At 41.1% G+C, this 14,238-nt stretch overlaps 1 protein-coding gene across 1 annotated transcript in view; it reads right to left on the bottom strand.

Moving 5' to 3' along the window:
• Positions 1-14,238, bottom strand: part of KBTBD12 (kelch repeat and BTB domain containing 12) — a 41,654-nt gene that overhangs the window by 4,611 nt on the left and 22,805 nt on the right. Inside the window, exon 5 of the mRNA XM_041465067.1 lies at positions 10,190-10,387. Coding sequence (XP_041321001.1) covers positions 10,190-10,387 — 198 coding nt within the window. The remainder of the gene's footprint in view (positions 1-10,189; positions 10,388-14,238) is intronic.

Raw genomic sequence — 14,238 nt, 5'->3', positions numbered from 1 at the left:
CCTGTATGACCCTGCAAGAGTGAAGAGCTTTTTCCTGAGGCAAATACGGGAACACAAACAGACCAAAGCTGTGACATGGGAGGCTCCTGTCTCTGTGGCTTTTTATTAGATAATTTCTTTTATGCAATAAATTTTTATGCCTGGATTTTCTTTGGCATGGACAATGACAAAAATGAGACAAACACAGGAAAAATAATCAAATGCTGGAACCAAGACATTCTGTGAGTGATTGCAACACTTCAGAAAAAGAATTCATAATTAAAACATCAAAGGCAGATTCAGCAACCCTTCCTTACAAGCCCTGCTGTGTTTTTTCCTGACCTGGGTGACTCTCAACCTTTATGTCCCTTGTTTCCCTTTTCTGTGGGATATTCTGACTGGTTTTGTTCCACACTAGAAATTCTGCTTTGCAGCACAAGGAGTGTTAGTTAACTCTTAACCCTTGGGAGATAAAAAGAGTCAAGGGAAGCAGTAATTTCTCTAGTCTTATCTTGTTTAAAGGAAATTAAACAGCACCCTTTAGATGAGAAAGTTCATGTGAGGTAAAGCACTGCTCAAAATAGTCATACTTCAGGAAAAAAACATTACACCTTTTCTATTTAAAAGAGAAATGAGTTGAAAACTTCAGCTCTCAAGCCTTCTTTTAAATTTATTTTTTCTCTTAATTTTTCTTGGTAACAGCAACAGAAAAGGTGGTGCTTTTCCAAGAGAATAGCACCTTTGATTCAAGGCTGTAATGCTAGATTGGGGCTTTAATCCCAATAAACAGCTTGAAGGTACAAATAATTCCTGATTTTTCTTCATTGATTTGCCTTATTTAATTGCAATTTTAAAAAGGCAATATCATAGCAGCCCATTTTGCTCACAGGAGAATCATGTGGCACCTACAAAATGAAATTGGCTGTATTACAGAGATTACCTTCTTAAAAAGCCACCCCACACATCTCTCTGTCCTCACAGCATAATTCTGCCTCACCAGACAACGACCTCACCTGATGAAAGGGTTTCACTCCTTTTATTTCTACAAAATGAGGCAGTGGTTTTCTGCACATTCTTGTTTAACCGTGAGAAGTTTTAAGAAACTTTCTTGCACTGTGTTTTTCTGCACAGGATTTAAACCACTTTATATTAGAATTGTTACAATTGTACAAACCTAGCCCTGGTGCAGATCCTTTTCTAGCAGTAAAACAGTGATTTATTCATACTCAGGAAAGAAAGAGGCTAAACCAGCAAAGGGACCATTAATCCCAGTGTAACTTAATCCCCACCAGAAACTGTGGTGTGTTAAAATGTCAGAACTCTTTTGGTACAGTTTTGCCTTCTTGATGTACAAGTGCAGACTGAAGGTTAACAGTGAGCCTACAAATTCATCTCTTCCCAGTGACAAGACTTAAATTATACCTGAAAATATTTAGTTTATAAGCATTAAAAATCGTATTTTATATATGCAAATACGTAGTCAAAGCAAGATTAGTCTTAAGATTAACTTTTATATTCTGGTCTGCAAACAAAACACTTTCCACAATTTTTCACTTTTTTTTTTTCTTTGAATGTGCAGAAAAAAAAGAACAAAAATATTAATTTTCAGTAAGTGATTGCCTGCACTCCAGATCCACAATCATGTTTTTTCTTGGAATGGTTTGTGATTCACTCCCCAAATATGGCCAGACTTCATTTTATGCCATAAGTTTTCTCATGCCATTTGAATCAGGATTGAACATAAATCAGGATGAACGATTCTTGGAAAGACACACAGTATGACTGCAGGCAACATAAATATTTCATCTGCTTTTTCATCTGTTTTTTGTTGTTGTTGGGTTTTTGGTTTTGAGGGTTTTTTTGCTTTGTTGGGTTTTTGTTTTTTTACGGGTGTTTTGATGGGTTTTTTTGTTTTGTTTTTTTAAACCACATTCCAATTCTGATTTGGAGGCTGCGAATGAAAGAACAACTTTCCATATGACAGTAGTATTTATTACAACTTTTTTTGGACCTTTCTTTCTCTTTCTCATTTGTAACTGAAAATTCAGGTACAATTGTTAGGTTTTGAGTTAAAGGGAAGCAGATGCAGAAGAATTAAACAATATGCTCAGCAGGTAGAAAATCCATACTTCATCCAGGACTACTAACCACACAGCTATTACATTTGTAAGCCAAGATAAATAAATTCACTCTGCTGTAGCCTGCTCATTGTCCAGAGGATTGAACTAAAAAAAAAAAAAAAAAAAAATCATTCTGAATTTGCATTCACTGGAGTGAAATCAATGGTTGATATTTCATTATTTCTTGCAGAAGCCCATTGACATCAGCTGGAGGTTTGCTGCAGCACAGGAATGAGGAAGCAGAGTGGTGGAGAGAGAGACAGAGAGAGCAAGTGCCAAGTCACAAGCCATGATACCTTTGCCTCAGTGCAGGGTAGACATATCCAAAGTGTTTTGGGACAAGTGCACCTGCCTTCTAGCAGTGACAGAGCCACACTGACACACTGATAGATGGCCAGCAGCACCTCAGCAGCTTTATCCAGAGCAGAATCACCTTGTGTGCTGGGAAAAGCCTCAGTGTCACATCTGTCCTTGAGCTCTGTGCCCTAGGGCATCCTCACACAGGCCACTTGTCTGAGCTCCTCCTGATGTTGGTCCTCAGGTTTACACATTTTTTCCTTTCCAGTTTGAAAGTACCTAATATGCTCTGTATTCTTTTGCCATAGATCAATTTATATAAATAAATTTTTTAAACAGACACCAAACCTGTAGCAGCTGAACTGCTGTCTGCTCTGCTCTTGTCATGGAAAAAATATCACAAGGTGCTTGCCAATTCAACAGTCCTTGAAATATTTACTCAGGTGTTTCTTTCATTGTTTGCCCAGTTCTTGACACCAAACAGCCACCCAGAGCTGCCTTGGAGCAGCTCAGCCTCCACTGCTGGTTTGTACCTGTTTTTTCATGCCATTGTCTGTACCAGAGAATGATTTCAAACACATGGGACTAGCCTCTGCTTCTTATCTTCCTCACCACTAACAGCTGCTTTCATAATTACCTGAGGTGGAGTTAGGTGACCTGGGAATTCATATTTGTGTTGCAATGGGATAGAAGTGCATTTAAATCATTACTACCAGATGCCCTGGCTCCTCATTTGCAGTAGGAAAAATAATAAGTTCATCAAGTCTGTGGCCTCCAATCCCATTTGTGCGTGAGCTGCTCCCTAACTCCACCAGTGAGACACAGGCAGCACCTCCTGAGGTCAAGGCCATCCATCATCTGTGCCCGTGGGCAGGGAGCACACCGAGAGGGAACCTGGCTGGGCTGCTTGGCGTGCTGGCCAGCCTTCACGGTGTGGAGCACCAAGGCACTGCATCCCACCAGACACACCCAAAGCTGGGAGGAAGGTGGGGCTTGAATTTACCACTGTGGCAGCTTGCTGTTTTCTCAGCACCTGCATGGAGTAAGGTAAGATATTCATTCTCATAGACAGGTCCTCTCTCCTCCTGATCTGCTGTGCAATTCTTCAGGACCATTGTTTCATGAGCCACCCATTCACTCACAAATCAATGGATACTAAAATTAAATATATATATAAAGAATGGGCTGGTCCACAGAAGGGCATTTCTAATTCAGTTGCTTCAACTGTTTTCCTGTTTTCCAGCTGCTTAAGCTTCTAAAATCTTTCCAGATTTTGCCTGCTCTTCACAACCAAGGACTCTTTCAGGCACAATCTTACAAGCAGGTGACAGCATGATCACAGGTTACAGAGGCAGGGAGTCAATGCAAAATGAATTTATATGGGTAAAAGCAGAAAATAAGAGTAACAACTGTTTGGCTCAGCCTATCCTGAAATACTATTTCTAAATGCCTTGCAATAGGTTCATATATAATTTATAGAAGATATAAAACATGTTTAGACTGTGCACGACAGGCAGTTTTGAACACAGATATCATACATGGCTACAAGCCATGTTTCTAAACAACCTATTGACCTTTTCAGCAATTAATTAAAATGCATTAAAATATCTATTAATCATTCATTAACTCTTTATAAACAATAAAGGAGCCTCAGTAAGAAGCAGGACTGAATAGCTAATACCACTTCCAGAGAGTGAGAAGGTCAAATTTAGATGTGAAATGAGCAGGTGCTGCTGCCCAGAAATTCCCCTGACCTGATTTGGCCTCATTTATGGCAGCACATTTCCAGCTAATGAGCAGGGTAGATGAGCAGCCCTCCCTGGGCAGGCAGCATTTGCAGAGGTCTCTCCCAGTGCCAGCAGCTCATGCTGCTGCTGGGGGAGAATTTGGTGAAAGGTCAAGCTGCATTTTTTTTTGGGGTGGATGTGGCTTGTGAGCTGCAGAGCCATGGCAGTGCCTGCAGCCCTGAGCTGAGTGAAATACAAGGGCGCTGAATCCCTTCCATTGGTGGGAATATTTATTCTAATGGCAACAACTGTGGGCAGGAGGACTTTAATTATTCATCTGTGCACACTAAATTTTAACACGAGGAAACAAACAGTGCTGCAGATAAGCAGCCCGGAGTTTGAACCTCTGCTTTATTTAGCTGGGAACATGGGAAGGTGCTGGAGAACCAGGTTTTGTTCCAATCTCTCAACCCCCAAGCTTCACAAGTGCAGTATTTACTGTGCCAGACTGCTTAATATGTCTATATTTAATTCCAGTAATGTTCCATAAGCACTATAATAAAAAACAAGCACTGAATGATTCTCCATCTAAATCACATAATGGAGGAGACTAAGGGGAACAACTTCCATGGGAGATTAGTCAAAATAAATAACTATTAAGTTAGTCCGCTATTAGGAGTGGGCAGTGTGGAGATAAAAACTCATTAACTCATCTGGAATATAATAATTACTACACAGTTCTGCACTGCTGAAAGCAGAGCTGCTTCTATTCCAATGCATGGATTGCAGATTATGTAAATGAGGAAGAATAGATTAGAAAATGAACCCATTGTTTTTGTTTTGTTTTTAAGAATCAAAATAAACACAGGTAGTAGGACTCTGTATCACTGTCACCTATCCTGGGTAACAGTTGCAGGCACAAAATAATTTAGATTCCTGCATGTCCATTTCATAGATATTTCTTCCCTTCTCCTTTCCTCTGTAACACTATTCAAAAGAAAAATTTATTTCTACTTGATATGAGTAAGTAAATATCAAAACTGGATTAAGCAGCTCTGATACCACATGAAACTACACACATTAGAGAAATTTTCAACATACATTTTAGGGAAGTACATTCACCTCCTCTGCTCTAAGCTACACAGAGACAGACAGTTCCACAAAACGCCCCATTACCTGATGGAATTATAAGACCTTTTAGGGGATATGTGCTGCTAAGAGCAGATCTATTAAACATTTCATAATTTATGTTGAGGTGCTTGTACCTGTACTTTGCACATCAGCTGATGTCACATGGATGACAGTATCACAGTAAAGGTGGCATTTTAATTAACATCATGGAATCACTTAGGCTGGAAAATCCCTCTAAGATCACCAATTCCAACCATTAACTCAGCACTGCCGAGCTGCCACTAACTCATGTCCCTCAGTGCCACAGCTACATGGCTTTTAAACACCTCCGGGGATGGTGATTCCACCGCTGGCCTAGGCAGCCCATTCCGGTGCTTGACAGTGCTTTTAGTGAAGAAACTTTCCCTAATATCCAATCTAAACCTACCCAGGTGCAACTTGGGGCGGCTTCCTTTTGTCCTGTCACTTGTTCCACCTGGGAGAAGAGACTGACCCCACCTGGCTACAATCTCCTTTCAGGTGCTGTAGATCCATGAGGTTCCCCGAGTCTCCTTTTCTCCAGGCTGAACACCCTCAGCTAGTCCCACGGGGACTTGTGCTCCAGCCCCTTCCCAGCTCCCTTGCCCTTCTCTGGACACACTCCAGCACCCCAATGTCTTTGTGCAGGGAGGGGCCCAAAACTGAACCCAGGATCTGAGCTGTGGCCTCAACAGTGCCCAGTACAGGGGGACAATCCCTGCCCTGGTCCTGCTGGCCACACTATTGCTGACACAGCCAGGATGCTTTGAGTTAAATAAAACCCAAAAACCAACAATTCAGCTCTGGATTTCAGTTTCCAGACAGCCAGACCAACACCTATAGCCTGAAACTAAAGCTACAACCCTCAGCCACCAGATACAGGATACAAGTGACAATGACAGCAGATGACATGGTCTCAGTAAGCAGGCACACACCTTTTCTTTCATTACTTTCACCAGAAAAACATTTCTAATGCTCAGAATCAGTCAAAAAGAAGGGAACCTGATCTGGCAGGCGTTGGATAAGGGTGTAATCCTGCATACCTGAAGAGCTGCTCCCCCTCCATCAGGGAGCCACACTAATGAGGCTGCTTCTGCTGGGCACAGGCTGATGTCAGTAGCTGTCAGCCTGTGCAGCTTGACAGGTTTTTGTTCAATGAAAAGAAAATAAAACACATCAACCAGAATACTGTACAGTCAGGCTGCAAAGGCTGGTTTAAAATCCACAGTTACAGCAGGAAACGTGGCAGTATTTTAGCAGAAAATCTGGTTGGCTGTTGCACACTGAGCCCTGCTGAGTATTCATACTCAGGGTAATGTTTTCACTCTGTGCTGAACTATAAACCAATGGAAAAAAAAATTGAAATGTGTGATTATTTTGATGAATGCTACAACAGTGCTAGAAAATGACATTTGTGACACAAGGCTTCATGAGCTGGAGCTGAGACAAGCAGGGTAATGGCTCCTGTTTACCATAGAAGTTTTAGTAGAAAATGAGCTAATTTGTATAAACAATTGGCCAACAGATGAAGTTTTGAACAGATTCAAAACAAGAAGTGTGTTTTTGGGGTACTTAGGACTGTAAAAAGATACAACATTAATCAGCTAGTGATAACAATACAGAGGTCTCTCAGGTATTTGCTCCATCACACCAGACACCAAGTTCTGATGTGTTTGCCCTAGGTAAGCCAAGTTAGAATCCCTCAAATCCTGATTTAAACATGAAGCTTTCAGAGAAGGAGAGCTCCTCTGAATTCTGAGGTTCTCCATCTGCTGCAGGGAGCCTAGGGTTACCAAGGTCTCAGTGTAGGCACTGCAGAGAAGTGTCTAAGCTTCAGCTGAATTAATCCCCTCTCCTCTTCCATGGCCAGCTTTAAAAAAGCTTCTAACTTGAGCAAGCCTTACAAGCTGTACCAACCTATCTCCACAGTGAAAAATATTCCTAGCAGTTCAGAGGGAGCTTGAACAAACTTTGGAGTTCACTCATCTTCTAGAAGGACTCCTCTTACTGCTGTCATCTGGCCAAGCTGACTTCCCTCTTGAGTAGCTGCAGTTTTTATTCCTTTTCTCCTGGGGATGATAGGGCCGCACCATTTGTCTTCCCTGCAGGCAGACAAGGACTTGTGACAGTCAACACATATGGAACAGGAATCCTGCCATCACAAGACTTCAGTTGTCACATGGGACTCAGAAAAGATGGCAGGTGAGCAGTACTCATCCTTTCTTCCAAATTTAAGGCCCTTTAAGCAGTTAACAACTGCTTTTCAGCTTTGGCTACAGCATCTCTGGGCTCTAATGATCCACTTAGGTCTATACACATGCAGGAAGGCATATAGAGCATGACACATACCAGTCAAAAATTAACATGCAACAATGTCTTTACTAGGTCAACTTCCTGCTGGATCAAGAGCGGATTTAAACAGATGCAAAGGCAAGTGAAGGCTGAAGAGATTGGGACAGATCTATACTATACAGGGGGTTAGTTTCAGCCCTATAGGCTAAGGCTTCAATTGCAGCAGTGATTTTGGCTTATTTTCCTTTTTTTTTCTTTGCTGTGCTTATTCTTGAATGATCACAGGAGTACTTTGGCATTCAGCAGGCAGAAAACTCAAAGACTACAGCTGTGCTTCCAGCTTGTTCCAAGAACTCCAACTGGATGAAAATAAATTACAATGTTTTGTGAAATTGGAATATCCTCTTTCAGTCACATCCCTCACAAAAACTGAAGTGACATGCCAAGAAGCCCAAAGACCAAAAACCAAACAAACACATTCTAAAATAATACTATCTTCTACTAAAGCAGCAGAAGCACATGCTGTTCTGTACCTTGAAGCTGTAATTGTGGAAGTGCAGGGTCAAGTCACCCTCTCCAAGCCCCCATGTGCAGTAATAACCCTCTCTCACTCCAAAGAGGACATCAGGCAGGAGCCCTTTCCAGCACTCAGAGAACGTGTGGCCAGGGAGAGAGGCCAGCCAGGTGACATCTCCACCTTCAGCTTATGGCCTCTGCCCGTCCTTGTCTTGGTGGTGGTAGCTAGAAGCTGTTCTTGTTGTGACCATTAGAAAGCCCTTTTCCTGTACTAACTTGAAAGTCACATTAAGAAGCCTGTGTTTAAGGCAGAGGTTCCTCTCGACTCCTAAACTGTGGTTACACTTGATTTGACAGTGAGACTCTTATTTTGGCTGCCTTGTTAATAACTGCCTAACAGCACAACTACACACTACTTCTTTACTGGTGTACAGAGTGCACATGCAGGGGGCCAGAATTCAGGTTGCACAGGTAACTGCAAAAGTGGCATTTTCTAACTTTGACTTCTTGTTTTCCAATCTAAATAACATTATTAGTACAGAGGAGTTCCATACATAATGATACAGATTGCAATAGTAGAGGAGGAATCAGGACCCCATTGAGCTGGCATTATATAAATATACAAAAGACAGCCTTCTTTAAATCCACAGGAGGACTTTCAGCCTCTCCCAGAACAACCACTCTTTATACATGACTCAGTGACAGAATGTGGTGGCATTGTACAGAAAGTGTTTTTATGGTTCTGAAGTTACACTAGTCAGAAAATCTCATATTAATCTGTTAGTCATCTGGAAAAAAAAAAAAGCTTCATTTTTCACTGCTAATGATCACAGAGTCATCAAATTGTTTAGGGTGGAAAACACCTTTAAGATCATCCAGTTCAACAATTAACCCAGCACTGCCAAGCCCACCACTAAACCATGTACCTGAGCTCCTCATCTACACATCTTTTACATCCCTCCAGGGATGGTGACTCAACCACTTCCCATGATTAGCCTTTTGAAATTTTTACCCACTAACTTTAGGCTCTTTCATAATGTTGCTGAGAAAAAAACACAACTAGAATGGCACAAGGTTTGCTATGGAAACACAGTGATCTGTGATAAGCAAAATTTCTCTGACGTCACAGAACTTCCATCAGAGATGACATGAGAACATGCCAAACAATTGTTTTCAGGAAGCAGCTTCCTCAAACAGCAGCAAATGAACGCAGAAGGCAAGCTGTGAACTAGCTGATGAAAATCATCATTCTAAAAGAACAGCAGCTTTAAGTTTAGAGGTTGTTATACAAGTGAAGCTGTAAAGAGAAGGACATACCTCCCAGTGATACCACATGACCACTCCTCATCAACAGTGAGGCTGACATGATATTTATTAGCAGTGGATAACTGATATTGCTATCTGTGCTATTGCTTTCTCCTAGAAAAGGAGGTGGCAGCTGTATGTAGCAGAATCATTTAAGTGTGCTTGTTTTGCAATCCTTTGCATTTATAATGAAAAAAAAATAGGTTATATGCACTGGAGATCTAGATAAAGCTAAGCAAAGTTGGAAGGAAGAAGACTTCAAAGAAGAAAGGTGTCTCTGGGGCTAAGATTATTTAAAATCACCAGATCTGGAACTTCAGTCTTTTTGTATATCAGTTCCCTACCCAGGGTCCTTATTAAGTGCACAAGATTTTTCAACATTGATTACAAAAAGCATGTAGGTAAGCAGGCAGAGTGAGATAACATGGCTCAAGACTGATGGACAGGGCCTTAATCTTCAACAAATATGTCCAAGTTCTTTAATGTCCATGAAACAATAAGCTCCTCATTTCTGTGACTCTAAATGTAAATCCAGAATAATTCTGCTGAGGTTTTAGGTTTGGACAGGTTTAGAAACAGATCAGAAACATCCTTAAATTTTTGTGTTTTGCTAAGGAAAAAGCAAAAGTCAAACAGAACCCCATTCATATTGACATTAGGAGCTGGCAGTCCAAAGGGCAGAATCAGGTCTGTGGCTCCAGGGCATGCCAGTGCCACCTGCTAGGGCTGAGCACTCATCAGGTCAGTCTGTGTCCCGTGAAACTGATTTTAACTACACAGAGAATGCTGGACTCATTTTAGTACCTGCTCCATGAAATCCTCCACAGAGGTACAGCTTCCCTTCCACGCAGCCTGCACTGGTGGAGTTTGTTCGTAAGGAGAGGAGGGGAGAAGGCATTGGGGGTCCATCCCTCCAAAAGTCTCCATCAGGGTTATAAATCTCCACGGCATCAAGACATTTCCGTGTCTGTCCTCTGTCATAACCAAGGCACCCAATTCCTCCTGCAAAAGATACACAGGTCAATTGTAGCAGTCCCACGTTCTGCTGTAAAATACATTGCTGGCTGCATTTTCTGTTTGTGTCTTCTCATTTCCCACTCTTTACTCTTTGCAGCTTCAGGAGTTTGTGAGAGAGCACAAAGCAGAAGCTACAGCACGTTATCCACAGGCACCAAAGCAAGATCCCTTCTGAAGTCTCATATCAAAGGAAGGACAAGCAGAATGTCTTCAAAACACAAAGGTATTTTGTTTTGTTTTCTTCCCATATGGTAGAAATTGTCAAAATTATTTATTCTATTTGCTGGACAAATTGCAATGGATCAAAACTTGTTTTTCAAATACTGTTGTTGGATTTGACCCCCACACATTACCAACAGTTATTTGCATTTGTTGGTTAGTTTTCTTCAATAAAAGAAAAATATTATACCTATCTCTTATGGCAAATTACACTTATTTCTTAAGGCAAATAAAATTCCAGTAACAGACCCATCCAACAGACAGGAGAGCCAGCTGAGTTGTTAGCAACAAGCCCCAGTGCTGAGTGGTTAATTAGGGTGCTTGAAGTCAGTATGCAGGATTGAAACAGATCCCAGTTTCCTTCTGCTGGGACAGGCTGCAGGTGTACCTGAGATCCCTGTGCACACTGGAAACAATGATAGCACTTTGCAAACTCTGCCTTTCCAAATCCCTTCCAGTGATCAAATCCACATTTTGAATTTACAGCCTTTGGTTCTCAGGAATTAATATGCTGACGTCCCCATGCAGGTTTTCCATCTGTGCCAATGGACACAATACCCTGTAATGAGCACTGATGGCGTTCTTTTGTGCATGTGTGTGTTTGGGACTACTTTTAAACATCCAATGGCTGCAATAGGCAAGCCATTTCCACATGGAGCCTGGCATTCCAGATACACGTGTAGGGCTGCTCCATTGTGCAAATCCAAAATGCTTTGTAAGCATGTAATTACGCCCTTGCATATGCAAAGGGGAAGGACGGCAAGTGCAACCTGTGCTGGTTCAGCTGCTTTTAAAGTATATTGTTCCTAGTGCTGTTAAGCTGGTCTGTTAGACAAATGAGCTCCTAGTGCTTCAAGTTTTATTTGTATATAATTTTTCATCTACCTCTCAAAATGGACCATTTTTTAAATCTTTTGTGCATTCCCCAAAAGTATTTGCAAGAGGAAGCTCCCTATAAATGGGGACTGCAGTGCTCCAAATTTGCTAGCACTGTATTCCTGATTTGCATTTTAGAGTCAGGCAAAGATAAAATCAGTCAAACCTGCCTCAGAGCAGCAAAATTAGAATAAAATTCAGTGTCCATTATCATCAGCAGGAAGCTTTCCTCTGGCTGAAATTAACAGTATTTTATTTTGTTCAATATTTGAAATTAAAAACCTTCTCTGAGTTTGGCTTTCCTCTCCTTTTCCAGCACAGGGAACCTTTACTTGCCCCAATACCCACCAGCAAGGTCCTTGCAGTTTGTACTCTATACCCCTTAGTGTGTGCCCACAAGAGGCTGGCATTGAAATGTGCTCAGTATTAACACCCTCAATTAAAGCAGCACTTGCTCTGATGGGCTCCTCCTCTGAGGCTTGATTCACCTAAGAGAGCTGAGGCAGAGATTAACTGTGGTCATGGGATTTTGCTAATCATTTCCTTGTCAAAAAGGCTCAGCAGGATGATGCTTCCCTTTCTCATGATGGAGTCTCACTGAGCTGTTCCTTGGGGTATTTCAGAATTCAGACATTTACTTTCTGTATTGTTCTTTATGCCATTATCCTCTCCTGCGCAGACTTTTCCACTACTCCTTATTGCCTCACTAAAGAGGTGTCATTCTTAGGACAGGACAATATTCCCCTAAATTTATCAAGAAAAATTTTAAGAGCTAATCAAATTTTTAAACTGATAAGGCTATTTAATTGATTGCTTATATGGTTTCTGATTGTACGGCTTCCATTGGCATATTCATAGAATACAGCATGAAAACAATTTGCCACCAGTTTATGTACAGTCCACAGACTGCAGTGTAATGCAGGGAGATTCTCAGGGCAGATTTAACTGGGAACCAATAATATTCAAACTCCACACAGACTAAATTGACCCTTTCAAAATACATCTTTGTGGTGCCAAAGACAGATGGCTGCTGGTTGTCAAGCTAGATATTTTTAAATTAGCCCAGTTGTTACTGTACCCCACTGAAGAATATGCACTCACCCAAAAGAAAAGTCTTCATATGAAAAATGAGAGAGGTTCTTGTTCAATCAGAGGAATAAATGGTACCAGTTAGGGAATGCATGCAGCATGGCAGAAACCAATAACTCAGCTGATTGCCTTATTATTTCAGGCAGGGAGGGGGAGGTGAACAAAATGGCTCTGAACTTCTCTAGAAGCATAATGCTGTTTATTTCTTACTGTGTTTTTATTGTCATTTTCTAAATAGAGCAACTGTGGGGCAAAGTAACTTCAGAAAGAACACAAATAATCAGGTACAAAACTGACAAAGCAGTCAGTGACTTTATGCAAAAAAAAACTTCACAACCATTACCTATTAATGAAGACATTCAGCTGCCAGGCCAAGGAATCCACCACCCAACATTTTTCCTGTATAGTTATTAGAAAAGTAGTTTTCCAGGACCTATTGGCACATCTTTTAAAAAATGTCAGAGCTACTACAGGTTTTCAAGCCTTTATGAAACCTTCATGGGGTGGTTTAATCAACTTATATTTAACCTCTTTTAATACTGTCTTTATCAGAGACAGTCCTGAATGTACAAAACATTTCCATTTTATTTAAACCCTGCACAGCTATTTCAGCTAAATCCAATTTCAAATTCAATTTACAATAGCAAAACTAAGTTCTCAGCAAATAGAAAGGAAGAAGGAAAAATCAGAGGGGAGTGAAATTTAATTTTCAAGCTTAGAAGCAGAGCATTATGGAAAACAAGAAATCATGAACTTCAACCTCCTCTCTTAAAGCAAAGTTAAAGGTTGCTAACAAAGGAACTGAGGATATCAGACTCTCTGAGTACTGTTTTTCTGTGTTCCCAGATGCAGTAGTTGAGAATTATTCCTGTGAGAAAGTGTATTTTTCCCCTCTATGGAATTGGATGCTCAGGACTCTTTCCAAAGAACTGAATACAAAAACCACGAACAAAAAAAGTCTCAAAGTTTAATCGATTCACATCTACAACCAAGTGGAGGAATCTTACATTTACCAGGCTATTCATAATCCACAACGTATATACCATGTGAGATTTCAAACTGGCAGAAAAAAACCCCTTGCTGTGTCAGACAACTCTGGCCACTTTGTGCTCCATCACTCAAGAATCCAGATCATCCTGTCCCACTGGCTTCTTCATTTTTATGAAACCATCAGGAATTCAAGTGGAGACACAGAACTATAGTTAAGACCACAAAGACTGTCTGTATCTCAGGTTCTCTGGATAGAGCAGCTGAAAAACTGAGCTCATGCTCTGCTCCTACAGGAGCCTCTACATAAAATGGGGGTGACATTTAGGGAGCTAAGGCAGAAGAGAGCACAGGGGTTTAGGTCATTAGGCCTGTGTTTAACTCCTGCACCTATGGGCAAAAGGGGTGGGTGGAAGCCCCAGGTGATGCTGCTCAGGATGATCAAGAGCTGTTAGTGCCCTCAGGGTACTGACAGAGTTATTCTTTATCCTATAACTGAGTCCTCAGATCACAGTACCAAGCAACATGTGCTCTTAGTAGTGCCTCTTTGAATTTTTATCAAAGGAACCTGGGAAATGGGTAAAAAAAAAATAAAAATGGGGGACTCTTCAACAAGCAAATGAAATCCAAGATTTGTCTCCTGTAAAGTAATTCATTATTAAATT

This window comes from Pyrgilauda ruficollis, unplaced genomic scaffold (assembly GCF_017590135.1).
Source record: "Pyrgilauda ruficollis isolate IOZ18807 unplaced genomic scaffold, ASM1759013v1 scaffold10, whole genome shotgun sequence".
NCBI classification, from domain to species: domain Eukaryota; kingdom Metazoa; phylum Chordata; class Aves; order Passeriformes; family Passeridae; genus Pyrgilauda; species Pyrgilauda ruficollis.
This window is presented reverse-complemented; position numbering and strand designations above follow the sequence as displayed.